Here is a 14,750-nt window from a genome sequence, read left to right as displayed (position 1 = left end):
AAGACAAAACAAAATGCTTGAATCCAATTTTATTTTTTCATGAATATTTTAATTACAATTAAATTTAAAGAAGAATCTATTTTCACAAAAATTTATTCAAAACTTTGCTTATAATTTGAAGCAAATCGAAGAAATTCTTTCTGGGGTCTGCAAAAAGTTTAAAATATATTTATGCAAAATTTTGTATTAGTTTCATGAATTATTATTCTAATTAATCAAATTAACAATACTTTTAAAATATTTATTGATGTTACACACATTACCATGGTTCTTTTCCAAGACAACGCTGGAAAATAGAAGTATTATTATTATTATTTTTGGTTAATGTTATCTATGGTTCCGAAATGGTGGCTTGTCTTTAATTAAGGGAACAGAAGAAAGAAAACAGTGAGTACGCACGTTCTAACCTAACCTAACCTAACTTATTCTAATAATTTTGTTGGTAATAATTATGGTAATTTATTACGATAGGTTAGGTTAGGTTAGAATGTGCGTCCTCGCTGTTTCTTTCGTCTGTTCCCTTAAATCAGAGACAAGCCGCCATTTTTTGGAACCATTAATAACATTAACCTTATTTCTAAATTAAAGTATTTTCACATTTTATTTATAACATTTGCGCATTAGTGACATGAAAACTTACATAAAATGCTTTATAATTGTCATCAGTAAACAGATACTTTTCGTGTAAGCATTCATCGAATTTTTTATAATCCTACAAATACGACAATTATAGAAATTAATTTACATTCGTTTAAACAATTAAATTTAATCTAAATAAATGTTATTTTAAAATTTGTTACTTTTATATTTAAAAAAAAATCAATACAGATTTTATAAGAAAATTCAATATTTCAGTTATTGTACTTAGAAAAGAATCTTTACTTCACATATAATAAATACAAAATAAATACGTATTTCTTCATTATTCATTTAAGAATGAAGTTAATGAGCAAATATTTATTGTGACATTGTCACAATGCCAGGTTGCAATTTTAATCATATTTTTTTATTTAGTTACTTTAAAATATATGCTTTCCACCTCAAATTAATAATAGTTTGCCCCTGTACATGATACGTTTCCTATTAGCGATAGAGTAATGCTAGTTATCTATCCAACTCTTTTTGCGAAATTAAGGAAGGACAGGCAGGCAGAAGACAGTGATGATTTATAGATCTACAGTTTTTTTTTTTTAATTTCAGCCAAGTAAATCCTTATCCTTATTCAAGTGTTTCATACTTGTTTATCAGCAACTTCGCAGAAAAAGTGTTTTGTATCTTCTGGTGTTTGTACAGGAGCGACTCGAAGAACACATTGTCCAAAAACATGCTAAGTATAATAAATTTCAATTTATTACAAATATTTCAGAAATTTCAGTATAATTAAATAGAGTTTTAGCAGTTTGTAATGAAAATTGACATAAACAGGCAATAGCTCAATCAGTAAAATGCAAGGATTTCAGTATTTTTCACATGAAGGTGAAGAATGCGAGTTTAATTCCTGCGAAAATCGATAAATTTTTAAAAATTTTTGCTTTAAGTAGAATTTTTCTCCAAATGATTTTCAAGAGTGAGTTAGCAGTTGCGGCTTAGTGGTTAGAATGAAGCATTTTTCTGAAAAAATAAAATTGAAGTAATTTTATGCTTTGTGTTCAATTCCTATTTCTCTTTCTATTTTGCCACTTAATATTGTGATTCTGTCATATGTATATACATATTTATATTAATTGTAATTATTTAATAAAAAGTGACTAAAATAAAATTTTTCTTTTCTGACCTAAGTAGGAATTGACTTTAAAAAAATTTTTTTTATATTACTTGTTTTTTATTTGAAAATACTAAATTTGTGCGTACACTATGTTGTACTCTTAAAATGTTTTAAATACGGAAAAATGCAACGTAGGAAAGCGACAATTTAGTTGAGTATTTACAAAAAGTTTTGAAAATTCATTACTACATGACCTGAAAAACTAAATTTTTTAATATTATCATTATATTGTTTTTGTTATCTCTTGTAAATCAATTTCAAAATTGGACTGACACGTTGTTAACAAGTATGCGACATGGACATGCTTACAATTATATTCACTTTGATATGTAGAAAACAGGTATTATTGATGTTGTCTTAACTCAGTCTTGTGTTTTTTTATTTGTCTATTCAGTTGTCTTTATGCTACTCTAACATTTCGTTTCGTATTTGTATTACATTGAACATGAGTAATGCTTTTCATTTATTCTTTTGCTTCTCAGTCTTATTAGGTAAGGAAAAGTGTAAAATTTTTCTTCTTTTATTTTTTAACTTTCAACCCGAAATTTATTTTTTCATATTCCTTTTTCATTTATCTAATTAATATGCTAGATAATCATTCACTAAATATTTTTAATATATTTTAGTAATATCCTTATCACTACCTGTTGTTCACGTTCTATAAAATAACTTATTGTTGAACAACGTTATCAATAGAATGAGTAATTATATAGTTTAAGAGAATATCAATTTTTTAAATTATGTTATATTAGAAAGTATGTATATTTAATAGTCATTCGGAAAACGCATAACATTATTACGGGCGACCCATATATAAAGTGCTATAAACAAAAATTTATAGGACTACTTACTGATTGTGTCCCATTCGAAATGCCATTGCTTAGGCTTGCCATCGTCGTGGAGGTGCACGCTGGATGCCGGATTCACGTGAAGCGTGTCACGTGACCCAATTTTAACGGAACTTGGTCACGTGACTAGTTCTCTGGCGCGTTTCCAGGCAGCTTGTTTCTGCGAGAAGAAAAGCTGCCCAAAGTTGTCAAACTGTAGTCCGCGAGTTGTTCGAAGTGTCACGAGTTAATCACGTGTTAATGATAAGTCGTCGTTTGCTCTATCACGTGATGGTTAAACTGTACCTAGGTAACCCCTATGGCAACACTTCCGGAATTTCGATAGCATTTGCGATTAGAAATGCAATTTTTTAATTTTTGTGGACCCGAGACGCACGTTCTAACATGATTTAACCTATTCTATTCCCTAATCAATTACTAATAATTTGGTAATTTATTAGAATAAGTTGGGTTAGGTTAGAACGTGCATTCTCCAATGGCGTGCCGTCATTGGAAGCGATGGAAGCGCCGATTCCACCTTCCAATGACCTTCCCTTATATTTTATAAAATATAAATTTTCATATTTTAACGTACTGTGAATTAATTAAAATGAATATTATATTATAACTGCATTATGTATCTTTTACAAATTTCTATACTACATGTGAAAAAAAAACGATAAGATTGCTATTGTATATTCGAATAATTCGGTGACGGAAGGAATGTCGAAACTGGGTCAGTTTCTAATCAGCCAGATTATATAGGCATTAGCACATGCGGTTTACAGAGCACCAACCTCACCCGGTTTAGCTGGTAGAAGCGACACACGCGTACGGAGTCCAACTTTATAACCCGGACCGGTTCTGAGCTGTTAGCCGCCTGCCTGTCAACTTCCAAGCAGCCAGATTATAGGCATTGGCGCATGCGCTTTACAGAGCACCAACGTCACGGTTTAGCTGGTAGAAGCGATACACGCGTAAAGAGTACGCGACTTTATATCCCGGAGCGGTTGTGGGCTGTTAGCCGCCTGCTAGATATTCGGCCACCCTCGCCCGATTATGTGAATCATAAGCAGACTAGATCAACGGCGGGCAACCCGCGGGCCAGCTATGGCTGGCGAAAAGTTTCTATCCGGCCCGCGAAATCTTTAATAAATTATTAAATTGGAAAAATAACTATTAATTAGTTATTTTTCCAATTCTTTGTAATTTTCGAAAACGATAAAAAAAATAAATGTAGTAATTAACTTTTTATTTATTTATTTCATATTTGCAGACTAAAAAAATTACGAGTCACAAGAAGGCGTCAATTAACTACTACGGCGCGGAAAAAAACGTAAAATTTATTCTGGCCCATGTTATAAAATGGGTTGCCCACCCTAGACTAGATTTATAACAACCCAACCGATAGGAGTTTACTGGCACGTTTTTTATGATAGTTCTGTATAGTTGACAGGAGTTTAAAAAAACTCCATTAAAATATTTGATATATTTATTCTGCGTTTATTCCGCTCTCCCATCTTATATTACTTACGGATTTCGATGTTAAACCGGTGATATTACGATTTAGTATGTCTCATCTGTAAGGGGATGCAGAAAAAACGTGTACAATTCTACTACAGTGTTAAAAATTAACTGTTACTTTGGCAGCATCATTTACAACCAAATTTAATGAATGAGACGTACAGTACATACAATGGTACAAAAAAAGCTCTAGAATTTATTTTCCTTAAATTTACGATTTATATATCCGTTGTCATAAAAATTTGTCTTTCCACTATTTTCCCAAGACTACAGATATTCAGGTACAAAGTAACTGGTTTCGACTTATTTCTACTTAAGAAGTGACTAAATAATTAAGAGATTAGGGAATGGGGACATAAATAAAATCCTGTTGAAAGAGCCAGAATTTTACTTCAACAAAAGCTTAACAGAACCAATCACTCGCTCAGTACAGTGGAAAACTGATTTCCGTGTACACCTGGTATTAAAACGAATTAGTTAGAAAACGAATGACTATTAAGTTTAACATAGTTAGATTTTTACAGCTACGGTGAGAAACGTTTAAAATTTACAACAGCCCTGTGGCGTCCTTTGAGATATACTAGTGATGCGACAAAAGAGGCATTTGACATTGACCGGTATCGGCACCCTCGGGATTTGGCACGCACACACTCACTACACACCTACCTGGACCGTCACTAGTTCCATCCATTAGCTACTCGTATCAAGATATTTGACTAAGTGGATTGTTTTAAGATTTAAAAAGTAAAGAATATTTTATGTTATTTTTATGTACGTTTCTTTACAAAGCTATATTTTAATTATAATTTTCTTTAAACGTATATTAATACAATCGAACAATACATTGTACCAGGTATGTATATCCACCGCACATTTTATTTCACCAAGTAAGTTTTTATAATTTATTTTTAATTTTAGCCCTTATATCGATTCAGAATGTAATTGTGATATTAAAAATACATTTAGAGAAGTCTACAGTTTTTACTGGCTTATCGAACAAATGAATACGAATGGACCCTAGACCAGTGATTCTTAACAGGGGGGCCGCGGCCCCTGGGGGTCCATAAGAAGTTTGCCGGGGGCCGCCAAATTATGCAAAATTTCCTTCATAATATAATAAAAAGAAAATTGATGTATAATCCGAATATCGTATTGAAAAGTGAAATAAGAAAGATAAAGTTTTCCTATTTAGTTTTTATTTATTTATTTTGTATTTCTTCCTACATACAACTTTGTTAGTACAGAAGAAATAAATGCAAATATGCTATTTACTCCGCAGTATTTACTTCTTTTATTCCAAAGCAATTTTAAGAAACTATTAATGCTTGGAATTTTAAAAATAATTAGGAAAAATAGTAGGCTTTGAAAATTTAAATATTTTTGCAAAAGTTATGCAAAATCCTTACGACAAGTGGGCGTTTTAGTTTTAGTTTAGTTTTAGCATCGACATTGGATCGATTTATCGACATGTTTCTTATTTTATTTTCTGTTAAAAATTAATGAGTTTTCATGTTTAATTGTGAAGTTTGAATGTTATTTAAATAGATAATGAAATAATAAAGTTATGATTTACATTTATTATATAAAAATAAAGCAATAATAAAAAAATCAATTTATTATAGATAAATTATCAAATTATCAAATATAAATTATTATTTAAAAATGGGGGTCACAAAAAAATTATGAAATATTTGGTGGGCGGCGAGTATAAAAAGGTTAAGAACCACTGCCCTAGACCATCACTGACGAGCAATTAACTGATTGCCCCTGGAAGTCGGCTTCTTACAGAAACACAGCTTCCCTGTCATCAAATGTCACGGCACGCCACTGGCATTCTCGAGCCCACGAAAATTAAAAATTTGCATTTCTAAAACTTCAAGTGCTATCGAGATTCCGGAAGTACTGTCCTAGGGTTTACCTAGATCACGTGACACACTTCGCGTGCAACTGCCATCCAGCATGCACCTCCATGACAACAGCAAGCTTAGGCAATGGCATCTAGAATGGGGCACAATCAGTAAGTAGTCCTATGAATTTTTGTTTATAGTACTGTATGTACGGATCGCCTGGTAAAAAGTTATGCATTTTCCGAATGACTATTTAATATACATTCTTTTTATATAACATAATTTAAAAATTCATATTTCCTTAAACTATATAATTACCATAGAATGAAGTGATTTGCGCCCAATTTCCTAATTTATTTGATATAAGTGAAGTAGAAGAAGACAAAATATCCACTTTGGTAGATTTGCAATATAAATACGAAGACGTATTTGCGAGAAGTGATTTGGATTTGGATTGTTTTGACCTGATTTAACACAGGGAACACTCACTGATCTATTGTTCTCGTTATCGCATCCTATATACCAGAAAGAATCTATGGACGAGTTAGTAGAACATATAATGAAAAGTTGGGTGGTTAAACTATCTTGCTTTTCCTGGTCTGTGCCAGATCTTTCAGTGAAGAAAAAAATGAATGTTTGCAGTGGTTGGTGAATTAAAAACAATTAATACACCTTACAAAGATCGTATTTCATTTGTTACTTGTCTGAAATAAAACATTGTATTGATCATTGGATTGTTTCTGTAACCATTGTATTGATCATTCGCGTCTTGATTTTCAATTATAGTTGTCATTTGGTCATCTTGGTTCATGTTGTCGTCGTTGTTGCTGTGGTCATTTGGTTGTTGTTTCTAACATCTTGTTCTTCTCTTGTTTTCCTAGTTGTCATGGATACCGTGGTTGTGATCATCTTTGTGTTTGTCATTGCGGTCTTTGGCGTGATTATTGATATTCCTCATTTTTGTTGTAGTCATCGTGGTCGTAGTCATCGTCGTGTATGTTATTGTTCATCATCGTCATCATCGTGATAAAGTCGTTGTGGTCTTCTTGATTTCTGTCATTATTGTTATTATTATTCTGATTTACTATCATTGATAGTATTAGTGATTACTGTCTTGTATAAATTTTGTCATAGCCTGCAGTAGTTTATCAGTGGCGAACAACTTTTGTCCTTTGGGTGGCCAATTATGTCCCTCTTGAGGGCAAACTCTCTCAAAGTTTATTCTGTGCTCTTGGCATTTTGTGCATTCAAATAAGAAGTGATTCACTAAGTCTTTGCAATTTATGTCTGTGTTGCAATGGTTGTAGTTCCTCTTTTTAAAACGATATAAGTATGTGTTGAAGGCTCCATGGCTGTCAAGCATTGCGTAAGTTCGAAGGCAAGTTTGAATGTCTTTTCCCATTGTCTTTCTTCTATGGATGGGATGAATCTGTACGTTGTCTACCAGTTGCAAATTCGTTCCACTCTCTTTGCCATAAGATGTTGAATTCTTGTATGATGTATTTTTTGATGAAATTGATGGGAAGGCTAGAGTAAGTTATGTTGGAGTTTGTAATTGCATTTTTAGCTAATTTGTCCGCTAATTCGTTGCCCTCATGTCCTTTGTGTCCGGGGATCCGGTTGAAAATAATTTTCTTATGTTGTCACATGTTCTTTGCTAAGTTTATCAGGACTTTTGAGATGGCCGATTTGGTCTTTTTATTGTTGAGAGTGTGAAGTGCTGCTCTACTGTACGTATAGATGATTAATTTTTTGTGAGTTTTAGAGGAGAGTTCGTTTACATGAGAAATAGTTTTAAAGATCGCCGAAAACTCGGTCTGCATAATGTAGCATTCATTTGCTAATCTTAGTGAAGCTTGGTAAATGGTGTTATCCTTGTTTCTGATGACAAGTTTTGATTCTACTCCTTGATCATTTCTTGATCTGTCTGTGTAAGCAGTGAAGTGTTGGTTTCCACTATGAGCAGTGGTACTAAAGTCTAGGTTGATGTCGAAAAGGCATTTTTCTTTAGGGTCAGTCATGACACCTGTACTTACTGGTCTGTAATCGATATTTTAATGTGTGATATGTGCCAGATTATTTGTATTATCAGGTGGAAGGTCATCCAATTTTTCGAGGTCAGTTATGTGATTTTCCGAGCTTTCCGTTAAGTTATTATTCAGTATAAACCAACTTCAAATACACTGCTGGCCATTAAAATTGCAACACCAAGAAGGAAAGCAGAAAAAAAAAATATATATATATATATTTATTGTACGTAAACAGTATGGCATGAAGACAGAATGATTCAATTTGCAAGCAGTTTGGGGTTTACAGGGGTGCGAAATTAGTAGAAACAGTTGCCACTCCTGGCAGCTAAAACGGTCCTTATTTGGTTAAGCATGGAGTCATACTGTGCTTGGGTGAGAGAAGCGGGCAACTCATTCCATGCTGCTTCAAGTCTATGCCACACTTCATTAACAGTATTAGCTGGAGATGGGTGGCGAGCCAGTCTCTCAGCAACCCATGACCAGATGTTCTCAACTTGTGAGAGATCTGGAGACCGTGCAGGCCATGGCAACAATTGAATACTCACTCTATCGAGGAAGGTCAAAACACTACATGCAACATGTGGCCTTGCATTATCTTGTTGGAAGACGGCGTTTCGCAGGCCTCGAAGATAGGGCACGACCACTGTAAGTAAGATGTCAGAAATGTACCGATCTCCATTTAAATTACTGTCGGTCCGAACTAGATATGTGCGTGTCGTGTACCCAATGGCTGCCTATACCATCACGCAAAGTGCAGGGCCCCTATGCCGATATCAAATGCAAGCAGGCGACGAGTGGTTTCCTCGGAGCCTCCAGACACGTATACGGCCATCAGAATGCTGCACACAGAACCAGGACTCGTCTGAAAAGACAATATTGTGCCACTCCTGTATCCAGCTTTGTCGTTGGGCGCACCAGAGTCGCCGGCTCTTTTTATGCTGCATTGTCAAGGGAAGCCGAATTAATGGTCACCGTGCTGACAGTCCATGCTGCTGCAAACGTTGTCACACCGTACGAGCGGATACTGGACGTGCTGCAAACAAGCCCATTCCCTGACTAATGGTCCGTGATGTGGTTTTACGGTTTTGCATGGCCAACTTCACAATATATCTGTCCTCTCGGGCGTTAGTCATGGGAGAGCGTTGAGATCCTGCATGCCGTTCAGTATGACCCTCACAACCCACGCCGGATTAAGCCTCTAGTTGGCCCTAGACAAAATTTAAATTGGGGCCCCATATAAATAAGTCGCTTGTAAACAAATCTTAAATAATGTCACTTAAAATTTTTATTAATGATAAAGAATACAAACACTAATACAATAATAATTGTACAACAAAAGAGTTTCTGGTACTTTGCTTTGCAACAGCCTTGGTACAGCGCTTTGTGGTCTAGGAACGCATCTCCCCGCTTAACGCGGGGGATGCGTTCCTAGACCACAAAGCGCTAAAGCGAGACCATTTTAACATAGAGTAAATAGGGATACGGGAACACGCGACCAAAAAATAAGTAATTTTACTATAATTTTAAGTAATTTTTATATAATTTTTCTCATAATAATATATGTTAAATAACACATAAACTTGTTTTTTGCGATGAAATCCTGTAAATTCATTGGTCGCTTTCTTTTTCTTTTTTTAAGCAAATGTCGGTAGCAGAAGATCGCATCAAAAATGCCTCGTTTTGCTTTAACACTCCTAACACAATTTGGATCATTCGCTACAACGATTTCGGTTATCGTTACCAAACTTTTCCTAAGTAAATCTGTAGCAAGTTCTTTGGTTCTTCGTCTTCAGAATCACTATTTTCCGATTCTACACGAATTCCTTGTTCTGCCAGTTTTTGAAGTCGTTGGTAAAGCTCTTACCAGAAACCTACAGTAACTTCCAATTTCCTGCTCGCCTACATCTTTTTTTTTTTAACTCTTTCCGCCCTGTGGGCACTAAGAGGGCCTCTTTTAGAAGGCCCATTATGGGTTCGGCCAGGCCCACAATGGAGCGACCGGGTGGTGAGGGACGGGGCCCGACATATCCGAACGGACCACCCCCCGAAAAATTCCTGGGGATTATTCGACCCGTTCGGATTCGATCCCGGGTCCCCCAGAGCGGTAGGCTGCCACCTTGACCGCTCGGCCATCCGGCTGTCTGCTCGCCTACATCTGTGTCGATTAAGTTGACAATTTTGTCAACCTAACGATACAGCGATAGACTCTTCTCGATGATAATTCTTTGATACCTCCAGCCATAACTTCTTCCACACTCCTTTCATGCATTTATCAGTTAATTCTTGCCAAGCGAAGTCCGTATTTCCTATGGCATCCATGATGTTATATTTTTTCCAAAATTGAACAAAACAAACATAGATTTAAGGGAAGAACAGCGCTACGACGAATTTGCCATTTTTTGCAGATTGGTTCGTGTTTGGGAATAATTGTATTATATATGAATCAATGAAGTGCGGCGTTGATTTGAATCAGCATAAATTTTGAGCGTTTTTTAGGCGTCAAGCAGACCGCGTTATATTGAATCAGCGTTAAGCGGGGTCTTACTGTATATAATTTTAGCCATTAATCAGCCTTTTGAATATTTAAATTTTTCGTTTTTGGATTTTCATTTCAGAAAATTCATCAATCTAGCCGTTTCAGAGTATCTTTTTTTAGTAAGCATTGTTAAAGACAGACTTTCCTGTCCTATCGAATTTCTTAAATAATTTTTAACTCGTTTTAAAACAGAGAAAGATTCTGCACTGAAGCCGGGCCTCTCTGGATTACGGGCCCCTAGACATTTGTTTAATTTGTCTATCGGTAAATCCGGCCCTGCAGCAAACCCATCGATTCCATATTCGCATGACAGTGGTTGGATTTCGACCAGTGCGAGTGGCAATATCACGGAACGATAATCCACACTTTCGATAGGCAACGATTTTGCCTCTATCGCATTCAGACTCTTTGCTGGTAAGCATTTCTTCTTCTTATTCGAGACATAACATGATATTCTGATAAAACCCCGACCTTACAAAGCGATTTCCGAATAAAAAATCTACTGCACAACTTTTCATTTATGCAGTGCTTCAGATGTCGTTTGTCCCTCCTGCATCGTATAAATGCGCTGAAATACTAATCATTTGCATATCCCAACCTCTTCTTTCTTTAATATGATTTTGATGTTCATACAATCATTCCTTCCTGGTTTAATTTGCTTTTCCTTTAAATGAATTGGGGTCAAATATGCTATGGTAAGTAGCGTGTCAGTGGGTGCTGTTTGGTATGCTTTGCAAATTCTAATAGCAGATTTCCTCTGAATTGACAACAATTTTTTCTTTATGTGGGTATTATTGAGGGCCTCCTACCATACCTGCACCCCACATAGTATGGCTAGTTCGATCGCTTGAAGGTAGATAAGCCTGATGTTTCTTGAGTCCATTTCCCATGTGTTTCTTGTAATACCAATTACCCGATTTGACTTTTCAGTAGTTTTATTCTATATTTGATTGGTGTGATAATGCCAATTTAGTGCTCTTTCTAGGTATATTCCTAGGTACTTCATTTGTTGTACATTTTTTATGTTGTTTCCGTTGATTTTAACCTGTTTATGACCACTCCATCAAGCACTTTTCCTAAGACCGGAAGTAAGCAGATTGGTAGAAAGTTCTCTGGTCTGGTGGCGTTTTCCCACTTAAGGATTAATTTTACGTTCGCTTTTTCCAACTTGATGGGAATACTCCTGTTGTATGACATTCATTAAAAACATATACAAACGCAATGGGCACCTCTTCAAAGGCCGCCTTAACCATCTCTGCCGTAAAGCCATCCAGGCCTGGAGATTTCCTTTTTGCCATAGATGAGATGGCTTTCTGTATTCTAAGAATGTATACATTCTGTCATCCACCTGTGATGGTAATTGATTTTGAGTAGCCTGTTGTAGTTCTTTGTGTATTTCAGAGTCCGTAGTGCTCTTGTCATTTGGGAAATGATACCTTAAGATGTTTTTGATGTTGTCCTTGATATCAAGATCTGTGTTATTCTCATTCCCATTGATAATATTTGGATTGTAACATTTCTTCTTTTTATTGTAAATGACTTTTTATGGTATATCCCAAGGATTGTTTTTGAGTTTCTTACTGCAAAAATTTTTCCAGGCTCTGGTTCTGGCGCTATTGATGCTTTTTCTATATTTTTTAAGGCTGTATTGTATTCTTCTTTATGTGAAATCTGGATGTTATACCGATTTTTTTATTATTATTAATTTTCCTCTTCCTAAGGAACGGGAAACGATATTACTAAGAAATGTTAATTTCCCTTCCTAATAATGTAAACATTCGCCTATATATCTCGACACTTTTTTCCACACAACAAGACTTAAAGTTGATAGTTACCATTTGATTTCGTAACTTTATTTAGATTCCGGAGACAACTTTAACCTACACACACACCTTTACCTTCCAGATCATTTATCACGTGACAGTTTTCCTTCCGCGAAATTATAAAAGCCGCTTCTCTCCCCCTCAGAAGAGACGATCGTTGACCTGGACCAAGTCACAATGTAGTTATATTTTTACTCTTGTGCCTATTTACCTACAGAATATATATACGGATTATCCAAGAGATATGAAACGCTCTTTGTGAACTCTTTCTCTCTCCTTCGCGTATTTGGAATTAATAAATCCCTTCTGTTAGATTTTGTGTAAGGACTCATTAGTTATCCAATAAACCGTCGTTTCTTTGTTAATTGGTGTCTTCCTTTCTCGAATATCGCTGGTCGCCTTACCAACGACCCCACCTCCTCTCTCCCACTCTCTTTCCACTTGACTGAATAGTCCTGTCCCCGCGGGACAATTAACGTAAACACACCATCTTGACAAGCGAAACGTCAACGACATGTTGCCAGAAAGGAGAGATACGACTATCACCTCCTCCCTGCAGTTCACATTTATAAGTGTTCTTTCTATCCTCCAGTAACCGCCACCTTATAAGTTGCTGAGGAAATTTTTAATTAAGAAAACTAACGTTTTCGATCTAGTCCATAGATCATCTTCAGTTTAAACTGACGAACAAAAATAATTCCATAAAATAAAACACAACATATTTAAATTCAAAGAAAAAAACTGACAACGGAGCAACTAAATAAAATTAGAATTAAAGCGCAAAAAATACACATATGTAAACTAACAAACACATAACAATTCCAAAGTTATTAGTACACGCTAACGTCATTTAACAGATAATAAAATATTAAGGTTCTACAAGTACGAAACACATCGCAAATCATGAGCCATTTGTAAGTGTCTTAATTGCAAACTTCCAAGCTGACGGTAATCCCTCAGCGTCCCTGGCGTTAATGCATCTATTGTCGAGTCTACTCTTGTATATTTCTATTTTTTCCGCCGTCTTTGCTAAAGTTGGAGAATATACTTGTTTGACGATTTCCGCCTCTTCCCATCCAACGACGGATCCTTCGGCCTGGGCCATCTGGGCCAGTACCGTTGCGTTCGAACTTTTCCTTACATCATATTGGTGTTCTTTGACTCTTACACCTAGGTTTCTCGTTGTGATCCCTATATACTCCTGTTTTAATCCTAATTGCTGGTTTTCATAAGGGATCCTATAGACCCCAGCTTTATCCTCTTTCTTAATCTCCCCTTTATCAGTTCTTAGAATTTTGTAGAGGTTCGGGGCTCGTTTTAAGATCAATGTTGATTTTTTAATGTCCGCTATCTCCTTCATAATGCCCCGTACATTTTCGTTAAATGTAAACTTAGTATATCCACTAGGTCTTTGTTTACAGGTTCTTGTGTCACTCTTTTCAAACTTCCTCACGATATTATCAATTACGTTTCTTCTGTAGCCCAAGTTCTCTGCTATTCGCTTGATCCTGTCGATTTCGTTAACCATGTCTATAACGTTATCGCAATAAGTAAAGGCCCTCCTGACTAAGGTACGAAACGCTGCCAATTTATAACGAAATGGATCATTTGACTGTAGAGGGATATAGAGTAAGCTATGAGTTGGTTTAGTATACACTTTAGTGGATAGATGCCCTCTCTTAAAGGTGATATTGATGTCTAAGAAGTGTACCACTACTGAACTTTGCTGCTCTAGTTTCAGACGCAGGCCGTCTTCGTTATCGTTAATTCTTTCTATAAAGGTACTGATTTCTCGATTACTTCTCCATATTATAATAAGATATCGTCAACATATCTCTTGTAGTAAACTATATTGTTTCTGAAGCTGTGCAGAACTTTTTCTTCAATTTTCTTAACCACTAATTCGCATAGAAGCCCCGACATAGGGCTTCCCATAGGAACTCCCCTATTCTGTTTGTAAGTATGGCCTTCGAAGCCAAAGAAGGATTCGCGGAATACCAGGTTAGCCATCTCCAAAACATCGTCCCTGTGGTGTAACAACTCTGGGTTTACTTTAAATAAGGATTCCATTAGCGCTTCCAAACAGGACTCAATTTTTACGGATGGGTACATACTCTCGTAATCTAATATAGTACCCACTTCCTCATCCATCAGAGTTATGTCTTGCAACTCTAACTACTACCGTAGGATCCTTTGCAACCAATATACTGCCTTCCAGTAGGGAGGAAAGATAACCGTGCAACTTTTTTTCTAAGAAAAACGTAAAGGCTTTAATTTTTTCCACAATTGGCCTTATTCTCTTGCCTTCCTTATTCGTTTTAGCAAACGCAAATAGCCTTGGGACCCCAGGTCTGGGGTTACGGCACTTGTTGATAAACGGTAAAATCGTCGAGAGCTT

The 14,750-nt window shown here is 35.8% G+C and overlaps 1 protein-coding gene across 1 annotated transcript; it reads right to left on the bottom strand.

The window, feature by feature from the left end:
• Positions 1–13,253: 13,253 nt before the first annotated feature.
• LOC136987195 (uncharacterized) lies at positions 13,254–14,503 on the bottom strand. The gene is made up of 2 exons (XM_067284886.1): positions 14,467–14,503; positions 13,254–14,125 (listed from the first exon to the last, which is right to left on the bottom strand). Exons 1-2 carry the CDS (start codon positions 14,501–14,503, stop codon positions 13,254–13,256), a joined length of 909 nt encoding a protein of 302 aa, XP_067140987.1.
• Positions 14,504–14,750: the final 247 nt, after the last annotated feature.

This window comes from Centruroides vittatus, unplaced genomic scaffold, assembly GCF_030686945.1.
Source record: "Centruroides vittatus isolate TY-2023 unplaced genomic scaffold, ASM3068694v2 scaffold_149, whole genome shotgun sequence".
Lineage (NCBI taxonomy): Eukaryota > Metazoa > Arthropoda > Arachnida > Scorpiones > Buthidae > Centruroides > Centruroides vittatus.
This window is presented reverse-complemented; position numbering and strand designations above follow the sequence as displayed.